Source organism: Phyllobates terribilis, unplaced genomic scaffold (assembly GCF_046119375.1).
Source record: "Phyllobates terribilis strain yellow unplaced genomic scaffold, ASM4611937v1 Scaffold_2__4_contigs__length_985480577, whole genome shotgun sequence".
NCBI lineage: Eukaryota > Metazoa > Chordata > Amphibia > Anura > Dendrobatidae > Phyllobates > Phyllobates terribilis.
This window is the reverse complement of record NW_027362762.1, coordinates 217,225,950-217,249,506: the sequence shown is the minus strand read 5'-3', so window position 1 is coordinate 217,249,506 and position 23,557 is coordinate 217,225,950. Positions and strand designations below refer to the sequence as shown.

At 40.0% G+C, this 23,557-nt stretch overlaps 1 protein-coding gene across 2 annotated transcripts in view; it reads right to left on the bottom strand.

Moving 5' to 3' along the window:
• ENOX1 (ecto-NOX disulfide-thiol exchanger 1) overlaps positions 1-23,557 on the bottom strand; it is a 691,503-nt gene that overhangs the window by 15,656 nt on the left and 652,290 nt on the right. For both annotated transcript variants that reach the window (XM_073663900.1, XM_073663901.1), the window contains one exon: positions 21,850-21,957. In XM_073663900.1, coding sequence (XP_073520001.1) covers positions 21,850-21,957 — 108 coding nt within the window. The remainder of the gene's footprint in view (positions 1-21,849; positions 21,958-23,557) is intronic.

Sequence of the window (23,557 nt, the reverse complement as noted above, 5' to 3'; positions counted from 1 at the left end):
TTCCAATGAATGTCAGCCCTACCACAAAATGACCTACTTACATAATTTCAATGATAACTTCTTGTTTGGTCAGGAGAAAGTGTTACTGAGGACAAGGCATCTGATATCACTCTGTCATGCTAACTGAATTATAAGAGCAGACTGGTTGCAACGAAAGGGAACTGGTGCTTTAATTCATTGTTTTCGTCTGTTAACCATAGTTTCCTCCAAGGAAATATGTGCAGTAATAACTGCTTCTCTAGTTTACAAGCACAAACATTTCTGCTTAGAAGATTGACCCTAAATAAACTTTCAAAGAGAGAGGTTCACTCTCTATAAAGAAGGCTCTAGGGCACCCAAGAAAGTCCAGCAACCGCCAAGACTGCCTTATTAAAGAAGACTCAGTTAAGGGATCAGCTCAACACCAGTGCAGAGCTTGCTCAGGAATAGCAGCAAGCAGGTGTTAGTGCATCTACACACACAGTGAGGCGAAGGGTTTTGTAGGCTCTCCTGGTGTCAAGAAGAGCAGCAAAGAAGCCACTTATCTCCAAGAAAAACAGCAATGAGAGGCTGACATTCTGTACTAAGTACAGGTATCGGACTGGGGTAAAGATATTTTCTCTGATGAAGCCCATTCAGACTGTTTGGGACATCTGAAAGAATGACTGTCTGGAGAAGAAAAGGTAAATCATCCTGAATAACCATTAAAGTGTGGGGTTGCTTTTCATCTAACGGAGTAGGCTCACTCACAATTTTGGCAAAGTACACTGCCATGGGTAAATATTAGTAGCAAACATTCTCCAAGAGCAACTTCTCTCAATGATCTAGGAGCAATTTAGCGATGTACAATGTTTTTTCCAGCATGGTGACGTACCATGTCATAGGGCAAGTGTGTTAATTAATGACTTCGTAAACAAACATGGAAATTTTTGCTCCACAGCTAGGAAACTCCCCAGAACACAATACGATTGAGAACCTGTAAAGCGCTGTGTAACTAATGGCGATATATAAGTGAGCAAAATAAATAAATAAATGAATGAAAACCTGTGGTCAATCTTTAAAAAGTGGTTGAACAAACAGAAATTGTGATAAACTCCAAGAACTGATTAGAATGAGTTGTCATCAGTCAGGATTTAGATGAGGAACCGATATCTTGCATGTCAAGGCAATTTGCTGAAGTCTTGAGAAATAACGAACAACACTGTAAATATAGAATCTTTACATACATTTTATGAAATGCTTATAATTATACTTGAGTAACCATAGAAACATCTGCCTAAAAGATCTGAAAACACTGAAGCAGCAAACTTTGTGAAAAGCAAAATTTGTATTGGTGTCAAAGTTCACACAGAGGGGGGGTCACGCAGAACCACCACGTTACCTTTTAGTCATAAAAAGCCGACTGCTGCCCCCTATCGTCAGGATAATTACACAACTGACAGTCGATTAACGGAAGAGGCCGTGGCGATTTCCACTACTAGGCCGATTACTGGGGAACTCACAGTGAGCGCATGGTATATATACAACAGATTCCTATGCATGGAGTGTATATTAAATAATATATATATATATATATATATATATATATATATATATATATATATATATATATATATATACACATATATATATATACATACACACACACACACACACACACACACACACACACATACAGGTGCATCTCACTAAATTAGAATATCATCAAAAAGTTAATTTATTTCAGTTCTTCAATACAAAAAGTGAAACTCATATTATATAGTCATTACAAACAGAGTGATCTATTTCAAGTGTTTATTTCTGTAAATGTTGATCATTATGGCTTACAGCCAATGAAAACACAAAAGTCATTATCTCAGTAAATTTGAATAATTAACAAAAAACACCTGCAAAGGATTTCTAAGCGTTTAAAAAGGTCCCTTAGTCTGTTTCAGTAGGCTCCACAATCATGGGGAAGAGTGCAGACTTGACAGATGTCCAGAAGGCAGTCATTGACACTAAGTAAATGCAAAGTAAATTTTGCATGTCATTTGGAAATCAAGGTCCCAGAGGAAGAGTGGAGAGGTACACAATTCAAGCTGCTTGAGGAGTAGTGTGAAGTTTCCACAATCCATGATGGTTTGGGGAGCCATGTCACCTGCTGGTGTAGGTCCACTGTGTTTTATCAAGACCAAAGTCAGCACAGCCGTCTACCAGGAAATTTTCAGAGCACTTCATGCTTCCCTCTGCCGACAAGCTTTTTGGAGATGGAAATTTCATTCTCCAGCAGGACTTGGCACCTGCCCACACTGCCAAGAGTACCAATACCTGCTTTAAAAACAACAGTATCACTGTGCTTGATTGGCCAGCAAACCTGCCTGACCTTAACCCCATAGAGAATCTATGGGGTATTGTCAAGAGGAAGATGAAAGACACCAGACCCAACAATGCAGACGAGCTGAAGGCTGCTATCAAAGCAACCTGGGCTTCCATAACACCTCAGCAGTGCCACAGGCTGATCGCCTCCATGCCACGCCGCATTGATGCAGTAATTGATGCAAAAGGAGCCCCGACCAAGTATGGAATGCATTTACTGAACATACATTTCAGTACGCAAACATTTTGGATTTTAAAAACATTTTTCAAGCTGTTGTTTTAAAGTATTCTAATTTACTGAGATAATGACTTTTGTGTTTTCATTGGCTGTAAGCCATAATCATCAACATTAACAGAAATAAACACCTGAAATAGATCACTCTGTTTGTAATGACTCTATATAATATATGAGTTTCACTTTTTGTATTGAAGAACTGAAATAAATTAACCTTTTGATGATATTCTATTTTAGTGAGATGCACCTGACCAAAAGTTTAGACACACCTTCTCATTTAAAGATTTTTCTGTATTTTCAGGACTTTGAAAATTGTACATTCACAATGAAGGCATCAAAACTATGAATTAACAAATGTGGAATTATATACTTAACAAAAATGTGTGAAACAACTGAAAATATGTTTATATTCTAGGTTCTTCAAAGTAGCCACCTTTTGCTTTGATGACTGCTTTTAACACTCTTGGCATTCTCTTGATGAGCTTCAAGAGGTAGTCACTGGAAATGGTTTTCACTTCACAGTGTGCCCTGTCAGGTTTAATAAGTGGGATTTCTTGCCTTATAAATGGGGTTGGGACCATAAGCTGTGTTGTGCAGAAGTCAGGTGGATACACAGCTGATAGTCCTACTGAATAGACTGTTAGAATTTGTATTATGGCAAGAAAAAAAGCAGCTAAGTAAAGAAAAACGAGTGGCCATCATTACTTTAAGAAATGAAGGTCAGTCAGTCCGAAAAATTGGGCAAACTTTGAAAGTGTCCCCAAATGCAGTTGCAAAAACCATCAAGCGCTACAAAGAAACTGGCTCACATGAGGACCGCCCCAGGAAATGAAGACAAAGAGTCACCTCTGCTTCTGAGGATAAGTTTATCCGAGTCACCAGTCTCAGAAATCGCAGGTTAACAGCAGCTCAGATTAGAGACCAGGTCAATGCCACACAGAGTTTTAACAGCAGATACATCTCTTCAACAACTGTTAAGAGGAGACTTTGTGCAGCAGGCCTTCATGATAAAATAGCTGCTAGGAAACCACTGCTAAGGACAGGAAACAAGCAGAAGAGACTTATTTGGGCTAAAGAACACAAGGAATGGACATTAGACCAGTGGAAATCTGTGCTTTGGTCTGATGAGTCCAAATTTGAGATCTTTGGTTCCAACCACCGTCTCTTTGTGCGACGCCGAAAAGGTGAACGGATGGACTCTACATGCCTGGTTCCCACCGTGAAGCATGGAGGAGGAGGTGTGATGGTGTGGGGGTGCTTTGCTGGTGACACTGTTGGGGATTTATTCAAAATTGAAGGCATACTGAACCAATATGGCTACCACAGCATCTTGCAGCGGCATGCTATTCCATCCGGTTTGCGTTTAGTTGGACCATCATTTATTTTTCAACAGGACAATGACCCCAAACACACCTCCAGGCTGTGTAAGGGCTATTTGACCAAGAAGGAGAGTGATGGGGTGCTACGCCAGATGACCTGGCCTCCACAGTCAACAGACCTGAACCCAATCGAGATGGTTTGGGGTGAGCTGAAATGCAGAGTGAAGGCAAAAGGGCCAACAAGTGCTAAGCATCTCTGGGAACTCCTTCAAGATTGTTGGAAGACCATTTCCGGTGACTACCTCTTGAAGCTCATCAAGAGAATGCCAAGAGTGTGCTAAGCAGTCATCAAAGCAAAAGGTGGCTACTTTGAAGAACCTAGAATATAAGACATATTTTCAGTTGTTTCACACTTTTTTGTTAAGTATATAATTCCACATGTGTTACTTCATAGTTTTGATGCCTTCAGTGTGAATGTACAATTTTCATAGTCATGAAAATACAGAAAAATCTTTAAATGAGAAGGTGTGTCCAAACTTTTGGTCTGTACTGTATATATATATATGTATATATTACATACATACATACATGCACACACACGTACAGTGCCTACAAGTAGTATTCAACCCCCTGCAGTTTTAGCTGGTTGACACATGCGGAAATAACTTGGCATTGTGACATTTGTACTGTAGATCAGCCTGGAAGTGGGAAATGCACTGCAGCAAATTTTTTTTTTTTTTTTTAAACGTAAAAAGTTAATTCAGAGTGTCATTTATTATTCAACCCCTCAAACCACAAGAATTCTGTTTGGTCCCCCTAAAGTATTAAGAAGTAGTTCAGGCACCAAGAATAATGAGCTTCACGTGTGGATTAAAGATCTCTTTTGCCAGCCTTTTCTGACTATTTAAGACCCTCCCCAAACTTGTGAACAGCACTCAGACATGGTCAACATGGGAAAGACAAAGGAGCATTCCAAGGCCATCAGAGACAAGATCGTGGAGGGTCACAAGGCTGGCAAGGGGTACAAAACCCTTTCCAAGGAGTTGGGCCTACCTGTCTCCACTGTTGGGAGCATCATCCGTAAGTGGAAGGCTTATGGAACTACTGTTAGCCTTCCACGGCCAGGACAGCCTTTGAAAGTGTCCTCCCGTGCCGAGGCCAGGCTTGTCCGAAGAGTCAAGGCTAACCCAAGGACAACAAGGAAGGAGCTCCGGGAAGATCTCATGGCAGTGGGGACATTGGTTTCAGTCAATACCATAAGTGACGTACTCCACCGCAATGGTCTCCGTTCCAGACGAGCCCGTAAGGTACCTTTACTTTCAAAGCGTCATGTCAAGGCTCGTCTACAGTTTGCTCATGATCACTTGGAGGACTCTGAGACAGACTGGTTCAAGGTTCTATGGTCTGATGAGACCAAGATCGAGATCTTTGGTGCCAACCACACACGTGACGTTTGGAGACTGGATGGCACTGCATACGACCCCAAGAATACCATCCCTACAGTCAAGCATGGTGGTGGCAGCATCATGCTGTGGGGCTGTTTCTCTGCCAAGGGGCCTGGCCATCTGGTCCGCATCCATGGGAAGATGGATAGCACGGCCTACCTGGAGATTTTGGCCAAGAACCTCCGCTCCTCCATCAAGGATCTTAAGATGGGTCGTAATTTCATCTTCCAACAAGACAACGACCCAAAGCACACAGCCAAGAAAACCAAGGCCTGGTTCAATAGGGAAAAAGTCAAGGTGTTGGAGTGGCCTAGTCAGTCTCCTGACCTTAACCCAATTGAAAACTTGTGAAAGGAGCTCAAGAATAAAGTCCACATGAGACACCCAAAGAACCTAGATAACTTGGAGAAGATCTGCATGGAGGAGTGGGCCAAGATAACTCCACAGACCTGTGCCGGCCTGATCAGGTCTTATAAAAGACGATTATTAGCTGTAATTGCAAACAAGGGGTATTCCACAAAATATTAAACATAGGGGTTGTATAATAATTGACCCACACTTTTATGTTTAAAATTTAATAAAATTCAACTGAGCAACATAACTTTTTGGTTTGTAAGATTTATGCTTCTGTTCATAAAACCTACTCTCGTTTGCAGTTTGAAGGCTCTAACTTATTTGCATCTTATCAAACCAGCTAAATCTGCAGGGGGTTGAATACTACTTGTAGGCACTGTATACACACCTCGGTAAGGTTACTGTCAACTCCACAATAACCCAAGAAAGATTATTAGCTGCCACCACCAATCGTTTTACAGGCCGATTGGACACCTGGTACAGGTAGTATATGGCTTCCGGGGTGCGGTTTACAGAGCAAGAGGAACAGAACTATAACATTTTATATTTAATCCAGAAAGATAGACAGTGTTTATAAAAAATATACAAGATGATACAAAATGGGACAAAACAATACGATATATATAATTACATAAAATAAAAGGATAAACAAGAAACTTACTAAACTTTGTTACATAAATGGCTCAGAGCTTAGCAAAGCAAAGCGCTTTGATTGGGAAATGGACAGAGCCTCCACAGCAAACTGTCTTCCTTGATACTGACAATTGATCCAGACCCAGACCACCCCTTGATGACCTTCTGTGGGGCCGATTTGAGGGATGTTCTCAGCCCTTCAGGATTTTATGAAATCCCTAACTTACGAAAAATCTTCGCCTCTGAAGGTACCAAAAGTTCCATATTGACGTCATGTTTTTTTATTACGGTATCAGGGATTCTAGTGGCCCTACAGTGATGTGAGTTAATGTGTCACATCGGTCCCTTCGTTATGTCACTGAAAATCTATATCCCATAAATAACAGTCCGATACCAACCCCAATATTCCTAACTAAACCCCAGAGCTGGGCTGTCAAGAATACAATCAGAAAAAGATCCTTTGAACCCAGGATGTGGCTGTTTCCCACAATAGATACCCTTATTTAATTACCTGTATACTGCAGGTAGTCCCGGCTTTAAAGGGTGTTTTCATTATTTTTTCTCCTCTTAGCTTTAACTGGTTTCCTCTTCTCCATATGTCCAAATTAAGAGGAGGGGGGGACATCTCGGATGTCTTATGGATTTAAATTTTTCTGTGACAATCAGGCTCAAAACTTTTGGTCACGGCTGTAAACTACATAATTTGGCAACACTATATAGTTCTAAGCAGACTGAAGTAGTAGCAGTAAATTATTAGCTGGAGTTGCTACAAATCACAAAGCTATCAGTGAATATCTATTGTGAGTTCTGGACAATAAAGAGTGCCAGTGAGAATTTAGTATAGTACAGTAGGGTTCTCCTGTTCAATAACTTTTTCAAATCTCATACATATTCTCCCATCTCACATTTATACTAAATGCACAATTAGATATATGATTCTGCCGTCTCTCTTACACAGGATAAACAACAATTATATTCCAGGCCATTATTCAGGCACTGTGTAATTAGTGCTTTTAGCAGACACAAAATCAATTTTAAAACAATAGATTTGCTTCCTCCCTTCATCCTTTTCAAATGTGTAATTATTATATTCAACCAGAGAATTAATTTAAAAACTAATTTCTCTCTTTTCTTTTTAACCAGAACCAAGTTTAGAATGAGTGAAGGGCCGCTGTCTGTAGGGATGAACCAGGCTACCCATTGCAACATTCATATCTATGATCTAAAATCCCATGAACAAAATAGAAAAAAATATATAATTAAAGGGTTTGGCCACCAATATCTGATCGTGGAGGTGTGACACCCGGCACCAGCCATAAGTTTTCGGATGCTGTCAGACACAGCTGACAGGTTCCCTTTAACGCAGATATTCTCCATAGGTAAATAACAATACAGAGAATGCAAGAAGAATTGCTTAGTGGGCCAGGTAGTGTGTATACGGCCCTTAATCTGCACTTTGAGAGGGTGTTTAACTCTTCATACTCCACTCTCTAAATTAACCTATATTACATATAAAGCGTCATTACCGCTTTCATTTTGGGTTACAGTCACTTCTCTGCTGTAACAGAATTTGTATGAATTACCAGCAAATGTAACCTGGTAGACAATTAATGAATGTCGGGTAAACATAAATCTATGGATAACATTTATCTCAGTGTTGACTCAATATTTACTAGACTAAATTGCATGATAGGAAAAAAAATCCCAGCCATATTTCTATTAAAACATGGCTTAGAGAACGTCTAGCGTGTTCTATTCATAGCCGACATGCCCATGCATAAAACATTTTCACTTTAGCAGAGAGCTATTTCTGTAAGCCATAAGCTTCATTATCCTCTGTAGTAGTAATGATATTACAGTTACTCATTTACATGTTATTGGGCTTTCCATATACACAGGATATGAGCGCTGCGTATTACTGCATTTTTTCATAGAATGCTTAAAAGGGAATCTGCGAGCAGGATTTCACCTGCCAAACTTATTTATTTATATCCACATGTAGCTCTTTCAACCTTTACATGGCCAGTCTGTTCCTCCATTGCTGAGAAATCAGCAACTGAATTGATATGCAAATCAGGTTGTAGAACTGAAGCCTCTGTCACTCCAGCTCTCTTACCAGCACAACGCTGCCTCCTCCTGCTTGACTGATGGTTAGTGTTGAGCGAATTTGTTCGGCATTTCAAATTCGGGTTAGGGGTTCCGGCTTGTTTGTGCCAAAAAATCGGCTCCGCCCATGAACATCCCTGATTTGCCGCGCTGTCACGCAGAACATCTGCATGACAGCGTGGCAAATCAGGGATCTTCATGGGAGGAGCCTATTTTTTGGCACGAACAAGCCGGAACCCCGAACACGAACCCGAATTTGAAATGCCGAACAAATTTGCTCAACACTACTGATGGCTACATTGACTGAAGTCACACAGCATAGAGGCTGTCAGTCAAACAGGAGGCGGTGGCAATGGGCGGGAATAGAGATGGAGTGACAGAGGCTTCAGATCTGCAGCCTCATTTTTATATCAAGTCAAAAGTTAATTTTGCAGAAAAGGAGGAATAGACTGGCCATGACAAGCTATTGCTGGACCAGTCTGACAGCGCTATATACGCAAATAAATAGCTTGGGGTGTGAAATTCTGTTGATAGATTCCTTTTAAATGACGGAACAAGATTATATCTTTGCAGAATGTGTTATATGTTTTTATTATTCAACACATGTCATAGCAATATATGTATAAAATGTCACAGTTAACAGAAGTTACTTATAGTAAACGTTCCCATCATTGGTTTTTCGGCACAAACCTAGCGTTACTGAAATGTATTTCATGAAGAATGTTTTTTTTCTTCTCTCACATGAGCCCTATTTAATACTGGTAAATTCATGCTATAACACAGCGGATTTATCATTGTGCAGGGCAGCACACAGTACTTATGGGTGTGCATGTGTGTTTGTAAAGCTGGCACGAGCAGTCACATTCAGGGAGGAAGTCATTATGAGTGAATTTCATCTTCTCGGACACTGTCCGTCTCGGTCACGCTGATGGATGGCAGGTGCCAGCTTTAAACATGCTGTGCCCATTGGGTACACCAATTAACTAATGAGGTGTTTATTTAAGACATCTAGTCCTCAGACTGATGGCTCCTGATGAAGAAGCAAAACACACGTAAAGGTACTTGTGTGGATTACCCTTCTCTTGTCCCACCATGTCTACAGTTAACTAACCTAAGACTGTGCTACAAGTGAAGCATTTTATTAATTGACTCATGCCTTGGATACTGTGTCACTGCTCTCTGTTGCATCTTACTTGCTTCTGTACTTTCAATTATCTTTTCAGATTAAGGTGTCCTGTGTGTAAATGAGGAATATCAGCATTTCTGGCCATCATGTGACTTATATCTTGTATTCTCACCAGTTTTCCACTCTGCATGCTCTATCTGTAATTAGCAATCCACTCGGAGCTGAGTAGAAAAGATTTCTCCTATATACATCACAACACAGATGGAGGGTGGGGGAGGGGCTCTCCTCTACATTCACTTTTTAGGTCATAGAGACAAGCTGCAGCAACATGGAGGACATTTTACAGCAGAGCTGAGCTGTGCCAGTCTTAATCACTCTCTGATGTGAGATAAAACACTTGTTACAGAGCTCTGCACCATGCTTTTCTGTCTCTATGTTCTCCTCACCACTCCTCCCCTCTCCATAAAGGATAATATGCTGTGTAACATGACACCCCGGCAGTGCGTCTACTCTGAGCTTGAGCTGCTCTTTCAGGCTATGTGTCCACGATGCAGAAATGCTCAGGATTTTTTCCTGAGCGTTTCTGCATCTCCCCTGGCAGAAAAAACGCATGCGGATTGTACATGTGTTTTTCCTGCCAGGGACAAGCGAATGTGAAGCGGTCTTCACTTGCATTTCTGCATGCGGGTTGTCAAGCGCTTTCCAAGCGATTTTAGCATCACTTGGAAAGTGCTTGACAACTTGGTCACACTATATAAATCCATGCAACCGGCATGGATTTATATAGTGTGACCGAAAGAATGGTAAAAAATTAATCTATACTTACCTTCCGATGGCCCCCGGTATTTTCTCCGCTCCGTCCTGGCTTGCCGGCAGCTCGCGATGTTCTGAAAGGAACTGCCGACGGCAGCGGTCGCGTGACCGATCACATGACTAAATGACGTCATGGCAGGTCCTTTCAGAACATCGCGAGCTGCCGGCAAGCCAAGACGCATCGCTGAGGAGACGGGGGGCCATCGGAAGGTAAATATATATTTATTTTAAATTCTTTTTTTTACAGGTACCATGGTACCTGGGTCTGGAAGAGAGTCTCCTCTTCTCCAGCCCCGGGTAGCATCTGCACATTGAACAGCATTAACATCTGCATGTATACATACGGATGTTAAGCGTTTCAATGAAAGTCAATGGCGGCAATTACGCTGCGTGTCCGCAAAATTAATGGACATGCTGCGTATTTTTCCGCAATAATAATCCGCAGCGGAAATTTCCGCAGCATGTGCACAGCACATGCGGATTATCATTGGGGACCATGGGGCACGTATTACCAAGCAGTGTTTAAGCCTTTTCGCTGCGGAAATTCCGCGGCAAAAACGCTTGAAAAACGCATAGTGGGCACGCAGCCTCATAGTGAATAGGAGTCAGGTGGGAGGGAAAGAAGTGATTTCTCTGATAAGATACATAACAAAGATTCTTACAATTGCCTGGACTATTGATTTATGCAAAATTTGTTGGAAAGTACAATACCTTTTTATGCATATACCTGTGCATTCCATTGAGGTGTACATATTATGCATGGTTAGGACTAATGCTTGGGACTGCTTGAACTGTTTTTAGGGGACTTTTTCCTGCCTTGTCCTCTAGGGATTTGTCAAATTGTATTCTATATTAAATGTAACATTATTAATATATATATATCCAAAAGTTCTAAGAATAAATAATGTTTTATGTTGTGATTACCGTAATTCATTTGTGGCTGATTTGTAGGTTCTATATGACATTTAGCTTGTTATCTCTATTTAGGACTTTGTTGGTGGATCATAGGTAATTATATAGTACTTTGCTATCCCTACAATATTGCATTAATCAAGTGTGGCTACTGAAATTTATTTGGAGTACTGTATTGAATAATGTCGCCATAACAGTGCTACACAGTTCTTGCAGTGTAATGCTATACAGTTCCATAAACTGTTCAAATACGAGTTCTTCACCATCATAACACTGTCATACTCTTACCCCTCTGACTACATAACCGCCTATATAGCCAAGAACTACAGGGGAATATGTGCTTCCTAATCTCATGCTGTGACCAATTTGTTGGGTTGAATAATAAGAATAAACGGGCTTTGAGTGTAAGCACATACAGGCTTCCTGCTTTATGATAAAGTGGAAAATGTAGGTAATGGAAAATTAAGAACTATGCACACATGGGTCTATAGGGCTTTATGTATTGGAATGAGCAGGACACATGCAGTATTATTTTCTTTCTTCTGACTTGTTCTATATAATAAACATTGGATAGAGTCCGTTAAAGGGTAACCTGTGAATTGAAAATGTCGAAATTGAAAGATCAGTCCTGGAGGAAAAAAGAAACAGATTTCTCGGATAAGATAAAATACAAAATTGTTTGTTTTCACATGTACTATTGACTGATGAAATAAAAATGTAAATTGCGGTCGCTCTTTAAAAGTTGACTAATAAGTCATAAATTAATAAAGGAGAACGCCACCTTAGTTTTACAGCCTTTGCTCATGTTAGAAGCTAACACTGACACAATAAAAAACATTAAGAATATGCTCCCTTGATATTCTCACTGTGATTTCCCTAAGCTCTGGGCAAGTTCTGCATTGAAGATTTTCCTCACAGTCTATTCTATGTGGAATAAGCCAAACCCATGCTAGGTTATTTAATTACAAAGGTGGCAGAAGCCTGGGGTCCGCCTGCTAGAACATGCACATCCAGAGCTAAACTACTGGAATATGGGCAAAACCTCATTTCAGGAGGCGCTATAACGTATTGTTTGTCGTCATGGAAGGCTGGCTCTGTGAGTGATATGTAACTCATTGAAAGAATGTGTGTAATTTATTGGAATGATACAGGACATATATCATCATTATTGAACTGCCGGTAAACACGCAGCAGCATTTGACAAACTAATTTAATCTAACACTACGTGACATAGTAAATTTTAATTACTACCTTTCTTGTCCTCTATAACACTAATGACAATGTTCATCTGTAAAATATAAAAATACATGAATACAGACGTAGCACCGCTTTGCGTGCATTTTTTTAAAACTGATTTTACTCAATGCGTATTTTACTTTTATAATCCCATAGGGTGATTATTAACTTTCCCTGTATTATGCGAACATGTACGTCATCTACAAGCCAGCACATTAAACAAATAGTACATAAGCAGTTGTTATGACATAGCAAAGTATGTCCTGGAAACAGGTAGAAAAACAGGTGTGGAGTCCTTCAGTAGACCCTAATCTTTCTGCCTAAGTTGGCATGGTCTCGATCCAATCCAGTCTTTACTTCGAGTGGTACGATCAGAATTGATCTTGGCAGAGAAAGCGTTAAACAGCATAGATGAGAGGTATATTTAAGCTCCCTTTATGGAGCAGTGCTACAACTATCTCACCTGCGGCTCCATTCATGATCAGACGGCACACTGGCAGTGATTAGCATGATGAGTAAGCTTGTCATGATGGGCAACTCTTCATTAGACCAGATTCTTATGTACAGCACCATGAAATCAATGGCGCTATATAAATTAATAATAATAAATTTACACACACATGAAGTCCAAAGCTGTGCTTGGGTCAAAAGATACGACCAGACCTCTGGGTCTCCTGACCTAAGCCAACTACCTCATATATGCCCATGAAGCAGTTGGCTTATGTTGAGAAACCCAGCGGTTGGCTCTGATCTTCCGATCCACACACTATCTGTTTCACGGAGGTGTTAATTCAGACCCAGGTTATTAAATCAACTCCCTCATTATTTCTGTTGGGGTCCTGTTAACATTTTCATGGGTGTAGTCAAAGTCTTATTTTGTGTTTTGGATCCACATGTAAAAATAGATCACAATTCTCTAAGTTCCCTTCTTTTGCCAGCTTGGTCACAAGCTGGGAGGATTCGCCATCACGGTTCTTCATGCACTGGGCAAGTTGCAATAAGAGTATGTTAACACAGTTTTTTTATATTTGGATTCTTCAGGCTGAAGAATTCATTAATAAATCACCACTCAAACCAGTTTTTGGCCACAATCTGGGTGTAATTTTGACGCATTTTTGTGTTTGGAATATTTTTTCTTCAATTGATCCAGTGAGTCAAATCTAGTGCATTTTTAAAGCAGAAATATGTCAATAATTGACATGTTGTTTCCATGTGATAAAAACAGCACTGTGCGCTGCAAGTAAAGGCATGTTTCCTGTTGAAATTACTAGGAAGCTCATCCAAAGACACTCTAATTCTGACGCAAAATCTACATGAAAAACTGCTTCAGCTTTAAAAAAACACAGCAAAACACTGTGTGAACATTCTCGTAAATGTTAAATGGAATCTGTCAGCCGGACACTGATCCGAATGAGAATCTGCCTACAGAGCTTATTTTAAATATAAGGTGAAGTTCCCAGTGTAAAACATGTAATGGTTACCAGTGTGATGTGTAATGGCCGCTCTCTGATCGCACTGCAGAGCTGTGTGTGATTATACCTGACACATCTGCAGGCTCCTCTCAGCTTCAGCCTCCATCTCACAGGGTAGCATTACAGCAGAGCTGTGAGAGCTGCAGAAAATGTGTTCTGTGTTAGTTATATGTCTCATACTGGTAATGCCCCGTATCATTTATAATCATCTCTGGAGGCAGATTCTCATGCATCAGCGTCCGACCCGTAGCCTGGAACAGCTCATTTACACATAAGAAAAATGTAGATTTCTCTGGAATAAGGTATCACTTTATTACCTGTGTGCCCAGATAGACAGTTTAGGAGGGTTGATCCTACTGACAGATTCCCTTTAAGGGCTCACTCACACCAGTGTATACATTGGACGACTGCTATCCTATTTTTTATTGCATAGCACTCAGACCTATGTGATTCAATAGGGCAGTGCTGATACACAATTTTTTTCACTGACAGAAACGGTCAGTGAGAAATATTACAGCATGCTACCATTTGACTTTGAAAGCGGATGCCACTCACCGATTCAAGTCTATGGGTGCGTGGAATACATCGGATTGCACTCGGATAACCGATTTCCACTGACTCACATAATGGAGTAGATGGAGACATTTTGTTCTCCATCTTCTTCTCACAGTGTGCTCCGATTCTCTCATCTGGATCAAACGATCAGAGTGTCATTTGCATAATCGTCCCGATTCTCTCAGATGAGAGAATTGAATCTACGGTCATCTGACTGTAGCCTAAATGTGTAATTACAATGACATAAGTAGTAGAGTACTGCATAGGTAAAAGTTTGGAAAAATCAACAAAAAATTTGTCTTTTTAAACATATTAATAGATCTAAACAGAAATTGCAGTTAATATAGCCATAATGTGCTGAATTTGTGTTGGGTCATCAACCACCTCTCTACCTATGAATATTGCAGGTTATTAAAGTTTTATTGTTGAAAAAGAATATCTAATTTCCATGAAATCTTACACCGAAGCTCTGCTCAATGCATTGTTTTCTTTTTCGATACATATTATTCCTTGTGCTGCGCTTCTAATTGGTTGTTCCACTTGTGAATTTTTGCTGTTCTATATTACTCAGCCATTTTCAATTATACCCGCCATTAAGAGCCCTACGGAAGTTACACTTGGCAGCCCTGGAAAAGCCCATGTTCCTGTTAATTCAGCTGGCATAGTATTCTAAAGCAACATATTGGGTAATAAAACAAAAACTAGAATTACTGTCACTAAAATAACAAATATGAGTAGAATTTACAAACAAGCTAAACAAAACCACTCTCCCAAAAGGATAGATATTGATGTTGTTCCTCTTTACAGATGAGCTTTTTGTCTACCAATTTTTCCTTTTCATTTATTGGTTCAAACAAATAAAAAGATAAAAAATCTCAAAGGAGACAAAGTGTTAGGCTGTGGACCTACGCAAACCCATAAAGTACAACAGAATGCATAAAAATGAGGTTTCACAAAGCCCCATTGCAGCAATATTTTCTCATCTGTGTTTCGGCTGCAAGTCGTAGCACAACTGCTAGTCATACGACTCACACTAACAACAGGATATATGGTTTTGATGCATCTGGTTTAGGCCATGAGTCTGGTTAGGCCAATTGTGACAGTCACTGTGATGAGAAAACATGGCTGCTTTATGGTTGAGCGTAGAGGCCCTTCCACTTCCTTCTGGCTTCATCAAACAAAAAAGTGAAAGCAGCATTAAACACTGCCCAAAAAGGGCAAACTGCTCTGTTAGAGGCGAAGTCAAAAATGCTCAATAGGAAAATCACTTTTGCGGATTGGCGTCATGGCTAGGCTTCTATCAGTTTCCTGGATCTGGATTGGCATACCTTATTCCATTTTTAATACTGAATCAATACTTTGTGCCCCCCTCTCTGTCCTCTCCTGCAGTTCATGACGCCTTTTTTTTTACTGTTGGACTGATTTTTCTGTGGTATATTTTCCTAATAAAGCTTATACTTTTATATACATTGCTCTATTTGTGGGCTTATTACCATCATTGTCCTCTTTTCTCTGTTAGAACCTAATATAATGGTGCATTTACACTGTATAATTATCGGCAACGAGCGTTCCAAAATAGAGAAAAAATGTTCTTCTGGATTATCAAAAAGATCATCATTCTCGGCAGCACATTCTCCTGTGTAAACAGGACTTGTGCTTTAGAGAACAATGGCAGCCTGTGTGAACTGAACAATTTATTATAGATCATTAGTGTATATCCGAAGCGCGTTCTGTCTAAATAAACAGTCTATTAAATGATCAATGACTGGCAAACATGGTGCCGATCGGTGGCCATTTTACGTTGCACATTGGCTGGTGTAAATGCACCTTTAGAGATGTGTCAACCTGCTTGTTAATTGCTTCCGGTATACAGTGCACGTTTTTAAACTTTTAACCGGTTCCCGACCGCCCACTGTAGATAAACGTCGGCGCTTGCTGGGCTCTGTGCAGCGCCGACGTTTAAAAACGGTGGGTGGTCTCGCAGCGCTCAGGACCCCCAGGGTCCTGCAAGCGCTGCGATTCCGGTGCAGAGCGTTAGCTCTGACAGGGTACATCATCGGGACCTGATTAGATCAGGTCCCAGTGATGTTAACCCCTTGCTGTCTTCTATATGCTGTGATCTATAGTGATCGCGGCATATAGGAGACAGCAGGAGGAGAGGGGGTCGTCTTACCTCTCCGAAGACCTCCGTTTCCTTCCAGGACCTGGGGTTGCTATGGCAGCTGGAGGTCACATGACCGCCTCCAGCTCTGCCATATATGGTGTCCTGTCTGGCTCAGCCTGCAAGCTGAGCCAGAAAGGAGACTGACTGAAACAGTCAGGGAAGATCTCATGTAATGTAATATATGTCTATTACATTACATGAGATCAGTGATCAGAAAAATAAAAATTAATGTCCCATACAGGGACTAAGTAAAAATGTAAAAAAAAGTAAAAAAAAAGTTTTTAAACTATTAAAAAAAAAAATCACAAAATAAATAAAAATAAATAAATAAAATATTAAACCAATAAATCCGTATATTTTTACAAAACCAAAAAAAGTACACATATTTGGTATCGCCGCGTCCGAAACAACCCGAGCTATAAAACGGTCTCACTAATTAACTCCTTCTGTGCACACCATAATAAAAATAAATAAAAAACGGAGCAAAAAAATATGCTTTTTCATCATATCGCCAAACAAAAAGTGGAAAAAAATGCGATCAAAAAACAAAATAGAAATAAAAATGGTACCGCTGAAAACGTCATCTTGTTCCACAAAAAAAAAGCTGCCATACAGCTCCATCAGCCAAAAAATAAAAAAGTTATAGCGCTCAGAATAAAGCAATGCAAAAAAAATATTTTTTTCTATAAAATTGTTTTATTGTGTAAAAGCGCCAAAACATAAAAAAATACAGTAAGTGTAGTATCGCTATAAACGTACTTACCCCAAGAATAACGCTGCCTGATCACTTTTACCACACGCAGAACGGCATAAAAAAAACCCTCAAAAAACTATTCCTGAATTGTTTGTTTTTGTTAATTTTACCTCCCAAAAAACGGAATAGAAAGCGATCAAAAAATGTCACGTTCCCAAAAATGGTACCAATAAAAATGTCAACTCGTCCCGCAAAAAACAAGCCGTCACATGACTCTGTCGGCCGAAATATGGAAAAATTATAGCTCTCAAAATATGGTGATGCAAAAACTAGATTTTGCAAAAAAAGCGTATTTTAGTGTGTGACAGCTGTCAGTCATAAAAACCCGATATAAATCTGGTATCTCTGTAATCGCACCGACCCAAAGAATAAAGTAATCTCATCACTTATACCGCACGAGGAACGGCGTAAAAAATAAATAAAACCAATTCTTCACCTGCTACTGATTTGTTTATTATGTCTCCCAAAGATCCCAGTAAGGCTCTGCTCACATTTATCCTGTGCTCTGCGCTGAGCACTTACACCAGAGTTTCCGTGTAAATCTCTGAAATACGTGATTCAGCCGGAACCCATGATGGAAGATTCCCTGTAATGAGGCAGATATAGGCCACTGTGGACGCCGTCTAGCCTGGGATCCCACGGTGTCATTTGTTTTAGGCGTGCATAAAAGTGCGGTTGGCCACAGTTTTGTGCACTTCTGAAAAAAAGGACACCGCTAAACAGAGGCCAGACGGAGTCCAGAGTAACTCTGCTGCCTCATTATAGTGAATGGATCCTGCAGGGGTTTCATCTGAATTACATCACTTGGAAATTTAGATGGAAACCCCGATGTAAGTGCTCAGCCTAGAGCGCCGGATAAATGTTACGTAAAATGTTCCCAATAAAAGCTTCAACTCAGTCCTCAAAAAAAGCTAGTCCCCACTCAGGTCCGTCATCTGTTAAAAATATAAGGGACTTCCAAGTTACTGGTAGCAGAAAGGCTCTGGAAAAGCAAAATGACCCTTGCCCCCCTAAAGAAATTCAGAAAATTTCGTGCTCCCAAATCCAAATGCCTATTCTACAATAATTTGTTCTCCAATTGTCAAATAGCGCTCCGTCCCCCCCAGATCTCGCCGTACGGCTGAGCGGTACGATACAGCCACATATGGGGTATTGACACTTTTAGAAGAAATTGTGTGACACATTTCGGCACCATTTTTACCCATTGCCCTGTGTGAAAATGTAAAATCTGAGGGTAAAACATTTTTTTGTGGTAAAAATATAATTATGCTTTTTTCACTGCCCAATGGTATAAATTTAAAAATTAAAAAATACTCACTACTTCCCTAGATGAATTCCTTGAGAGGTGTAGTTTACAAAATGGGGTCACTTGTGGGGGTTTCTGCTGTTTTGGCATGTCAGCGACTCTTCAAATGTGACATGGTGTCTGCTGCCTATCCCAGCCAACATAGCGCTCCTTTCTCTTCCGAACCCTGCCGTACACCAAAGCAGTGGTTTTCCCCCACATATGGGGTATCGGCGTACTCAGGAAAAATTGCACAACAAATTTCATGGTGCAATTTATCCTGTTACCCTTATGATAATGCAAAATTAGGGAATGAAAAACATTTTTTATGGGAAAAATGTGAAAATTTTATTTTTACGGCTCAATATTATAAACTTCTGTGAAGCAGCTGGGGGTGCAAGGTGCTCACCACACATCTAGATAAGTTCCCTAAGGGGTCTAGTTTCCAAAATGGTGGCACTTGTGGGGGGTTTCCACTGTTTAGGCACATTAGGGGCTCCCCAAATGCGACATGGCGTCTGCTAATTATTCAAACAAATTTTACATTCAAAAAGTCAAATGGCGCTCCTTCCCTTTCAAACCCTGCCATGCGCCCAAACAGTAATTTGCCTCCACATATGGGGTATCAGCGTGTTCAGGAGAAATTGCACAACAAATTTCATGGTGCAATTTATCCTATTACCCTTATGATAATGCAAAATTAAGGGATGAAAAACGGTTTTGTGGGAAAAATGTGAAAATTTTATTTTTACAGCTCAATATTATAAACTTCTGTGAAGCACCTTGGGGTTCAAGGTGCTCATCACACATCTAGATAAGTTCCCTAAGGGGTCTAGTTTCCAAAATGGTGTCACTTGTGGGGGGTTTCCACTGTTTAGGCACATCAGGAGCTCTCCAAACGCAACATGGCGTCTGCTAATTATTCCGACAAATTTTACATTCAAAAAGTCTAATGGCGCTCCTTCCCTTCCGAACCCTGCAGTGAGCCCAAACAGTGGTTTTCCCTCACATATGGGGTATCAGCACGCTCAAGAGAAATTGCACAAAAAAATTTGGGGTCCATTTTTTCCTGTTACCCCTGTGAAAATAAAAAAAATTGGGTCTAAAGTAACATTTTTGTGAAAAAAGTTAAATGTTAATTTTTTTCTTCCACATTCCAAAAATTCCTGTGAAGCACCTGAAGGGTTAATAAAGTTCTTGAATGTGGTTTTGAGCACCTTGAGGGGTGCAGTTTTTAGAATGGTGTCACTTTTGGGTATTTTCTGTCATAAAGACCCCTCAAAGTGACTTCAAATATGATGTGGTCCCTAAAAAAATGTTTTTGTAAATTTTGTTGGAAAAATGAGAAATCGCTGGTCAACTTTTAACCCTTATAGCTCCCTAACAAAAAAAAATTTTGGTTCCAAAATTGTGCTGATGTAAAGTAGACATGTGGGAAATGTTATTTATTAACTATTTTGTGTGACATATCTCTCGGATTTAAGGGCATGAAAATTCAAAGTTTGAAAATTGCAAAATTTTCAAAATTTTCACCAAATTTCTGATTTTTTCACAAATAAACGCAAGTTATATCGAAGAAATTTTATCACTATCATGAAGTACAATATGTAATGAAAAAACAATCTCAGAATCAGGGGAATACGTTGAAGCGTTCCAGAGTAATTACTTCATAAACTGACAGTGGTCAGAATTGAAAAAATTGGCCCTGGCGCGAAGTGGTTAATGTAGACTATTCATAAATACATTATAAAACAATGTTCAAAGTTGACCATACACTGTAAATAAGATTTCTTATGTTCACACATTGCAACCCATACAAGATGACAGGTAAAACAATTCACAAATGGATTGTGTTTCAAAAGCAGGAGGATGCTATCAAGTTACAGAATTTTAGCTGTGTTTGCAAGTCTATATTAATGACCAATATGATTGCCATTGCGAAGGTAAGAAATATTGGGAAATTTTATGTTTATTTACTCACTTATATAGCGCCATTAATTCCTCAGCGCTTTACAGACATTATTGGCACTGTCCCCATTGGGGCTCACAATCTATATTCCCTATCAGTATGTCTTTGGAGTGTGGGAGGAAACCAGAGAACACGGAGGAAACGCATGCGAACACGGGGAGAACATACAAACTCCTAGCATATGTTTCCTTGGTGGGATTTGAACCCAGGACCCCAGCGCTGCAAGACTGCAGTGCTAACCACTGAGCCACCGTACTGCCCGTGTTGTCATTTATTTACATGGATGTTGATATTAGTAAAGGCCTCTTGCAGCCAATTCTTAAGAAAAAGTTGTCAATGAGTGACGGGAGGAGGGGAGGGTTCACGGTGGGCCTAAGTTCCCAAACACCCAAGACTCATCACAGTGAGGTGAGCGAGGCAAGGCTATGAATGTAAAGACATATAGTGCTACTTTGTCAAGGGTAAATGTAAGCCATGTGTAAAGGATAAGCTTTAGGTAGGTTATATTACCAATTTGTGCAGTTATGGTAGAATTACTCTTAGAACAAAGCAGCCACTATTATTTAAGAATTATGTATCCTCGTGAAAAAGCATTTTTCACTTTGTTTTGATGCAGCTGCCTGTGAGGTGACAGTCTAAAAGTTGACATAAATTCTCAGACAAGTTGCATAACCAAAAACATTTGTGTAATATTTTTACGACATGCTCTTGTGCAACTATTTTAGAGCTGAGTCTTTGTTGGAAAAAAAAGAACAGCCAAATTGCAGAATGTCGTATGGGGGTTGTAGTTGCATGAGACATGCACTGAAGTCTATGGCAAGTGAGTCACGTGTCTTGCGACCAGGGACAGATATTGAACAAATTTGAAAACGTGCGAGACAGTGTTGCAGTTGGTCACGATGCAACACTATAGGAAATAATTAGATGTGGTGTTGCAATGCAACACTTCATCTCAATGTTGTGCGCCTTACAGCAGAAGTAAAGTCTCTGAGTCTCCTTTCAAGATCACTGCAATGACAAACAACTTTTCTTTTTATATCCAGGAAAGTGTTCAAAATACAACCTACAATTAGCATAACAATGATTGTGTACAATTTGCTGCCTGATCACACAAATCTCTGGCTGGTTCTGACTCACCTGATCCTTGAGAACATTCACTAGGGCATGTGCATGTGTTTGTTCTTCCTTGGCTTTCTCTAGTTCACTCTTCTTATTGTTTAACTCCTCTTGCATTGCTACTAATTGCTGAAAACCAGAAAACAAACAGAAAAGCCATTACTGTTTCATGCAAATTCATGCAACACTTTTATGGCTTCCTAAATTGTTATTTATTCGCTTCACTTAAATTCAATTCAAACTATACAAAGCGTGCTTTTCTAAGATGGAGACGCAGCGCTGTGCATGGCAATACCCTAGCTTCTGCATACCAGCCATGTATTGATCAATAGTATTTAGCTGAAGCCATTACACACATATTATATATTCACATACAAAAGCTGCCTGTCATATACGCCATATTTATAGAAAATGTGGAGCCTCTCACATTTTTTGCTTTGTGCATCACTGCTTGAAGGCTAAGGACATCTTTACAATTTGTTTCCTAAACCTGAAATTAAGCAACTTTCTTAATAGCGTTCATTAAAAAATGTACATTTTGCTGTACAGTCTGAGTACCTTTATCACATAGCTGGCTATTCTGCTGCTTCTGACATGGATAGGACAGTACACTAGCTCTGGCTTTGACTTCTCTCTCTCTCTGCTTTGCCTTTTTTTTCTAACAGTGTTAGAGCAGGTGCAGACTAGCGTATTTTTGTTCCAAGCGCGATCTAACAAAACATCGGATCACACTTGGGCCAATGTTAGCATGTTAGTCTAGTGGGCCGTATAAATGTCAGATTTTTTCCTAGACAGAGACCGTTCATGGAAAAAAATCGCTACATCCCCAAGTTTAATCTGACATTTGGATCTCACTCTGCCATGTAAGTCAATGAGTCGTTAGAAAACATCAGACTGCACTTGGATGACATCTGAGTGAAGTCCGATTTCTGTGCACTAACAGAATGGAGAAGATCGAGAATTTTTTTTCTCAATCTTCTCATTCGAGGGAATTGGAGCACACTATACTCACACTCTGATCAGAGTTTGATCAGTGACATTTGCATAATGGGCCCGGTTCTCTCAGATAAGAGAATCTACAGCCGTCTGATCCTGAGGTAGGAAGGACAAGGACCCAATTTTCAGGAAGTGCAGATCACACAGAAAGTACAGTATGGATAGGCAGAAAAGCACACACAGAAAAGACAGTAAATCACACAGGCTACTTAGGAATGTGAAAAGTGGAGAGGATACAGAGAAATAACACACTCCTTAGTATCAGTGTCAGCCAGCTCAAGGAAGAGGAGATCCCCTAGCTTTAGTAGGAGAAACCAGTACAGAATTTAATCTTATTAAGACATAAGAGCTTGTAAAGGCAAATAATAATAATAGTTTTATTTATATAGCGCCATCAGACTCCACAGCACTTTTCAAATGAGCTGGGACATGTACAGACAATAAAGACATTATAAAGTAACACACAGTTCAACAGTTACAGGAGGAGTGAGGGCCCGGCCCGCAAGCTTACAATCTATAAGGAAATAGGGCGACACAATAGGTAGAACGTGCTTGTCATGTATGGTCCAGCCATCATTATAATACATAACGGTTATGACATGAATCTGTATGATCCGGTAATCATCCAGTATCTGTAGAAGTAGTTACCAAGTGCTTTTGGGTGCATGAAGGATGAGGAGACAGGTGAAATGGAGGGACCATATTCTGGGGAAAAATTAGAAGGGGGAACAGG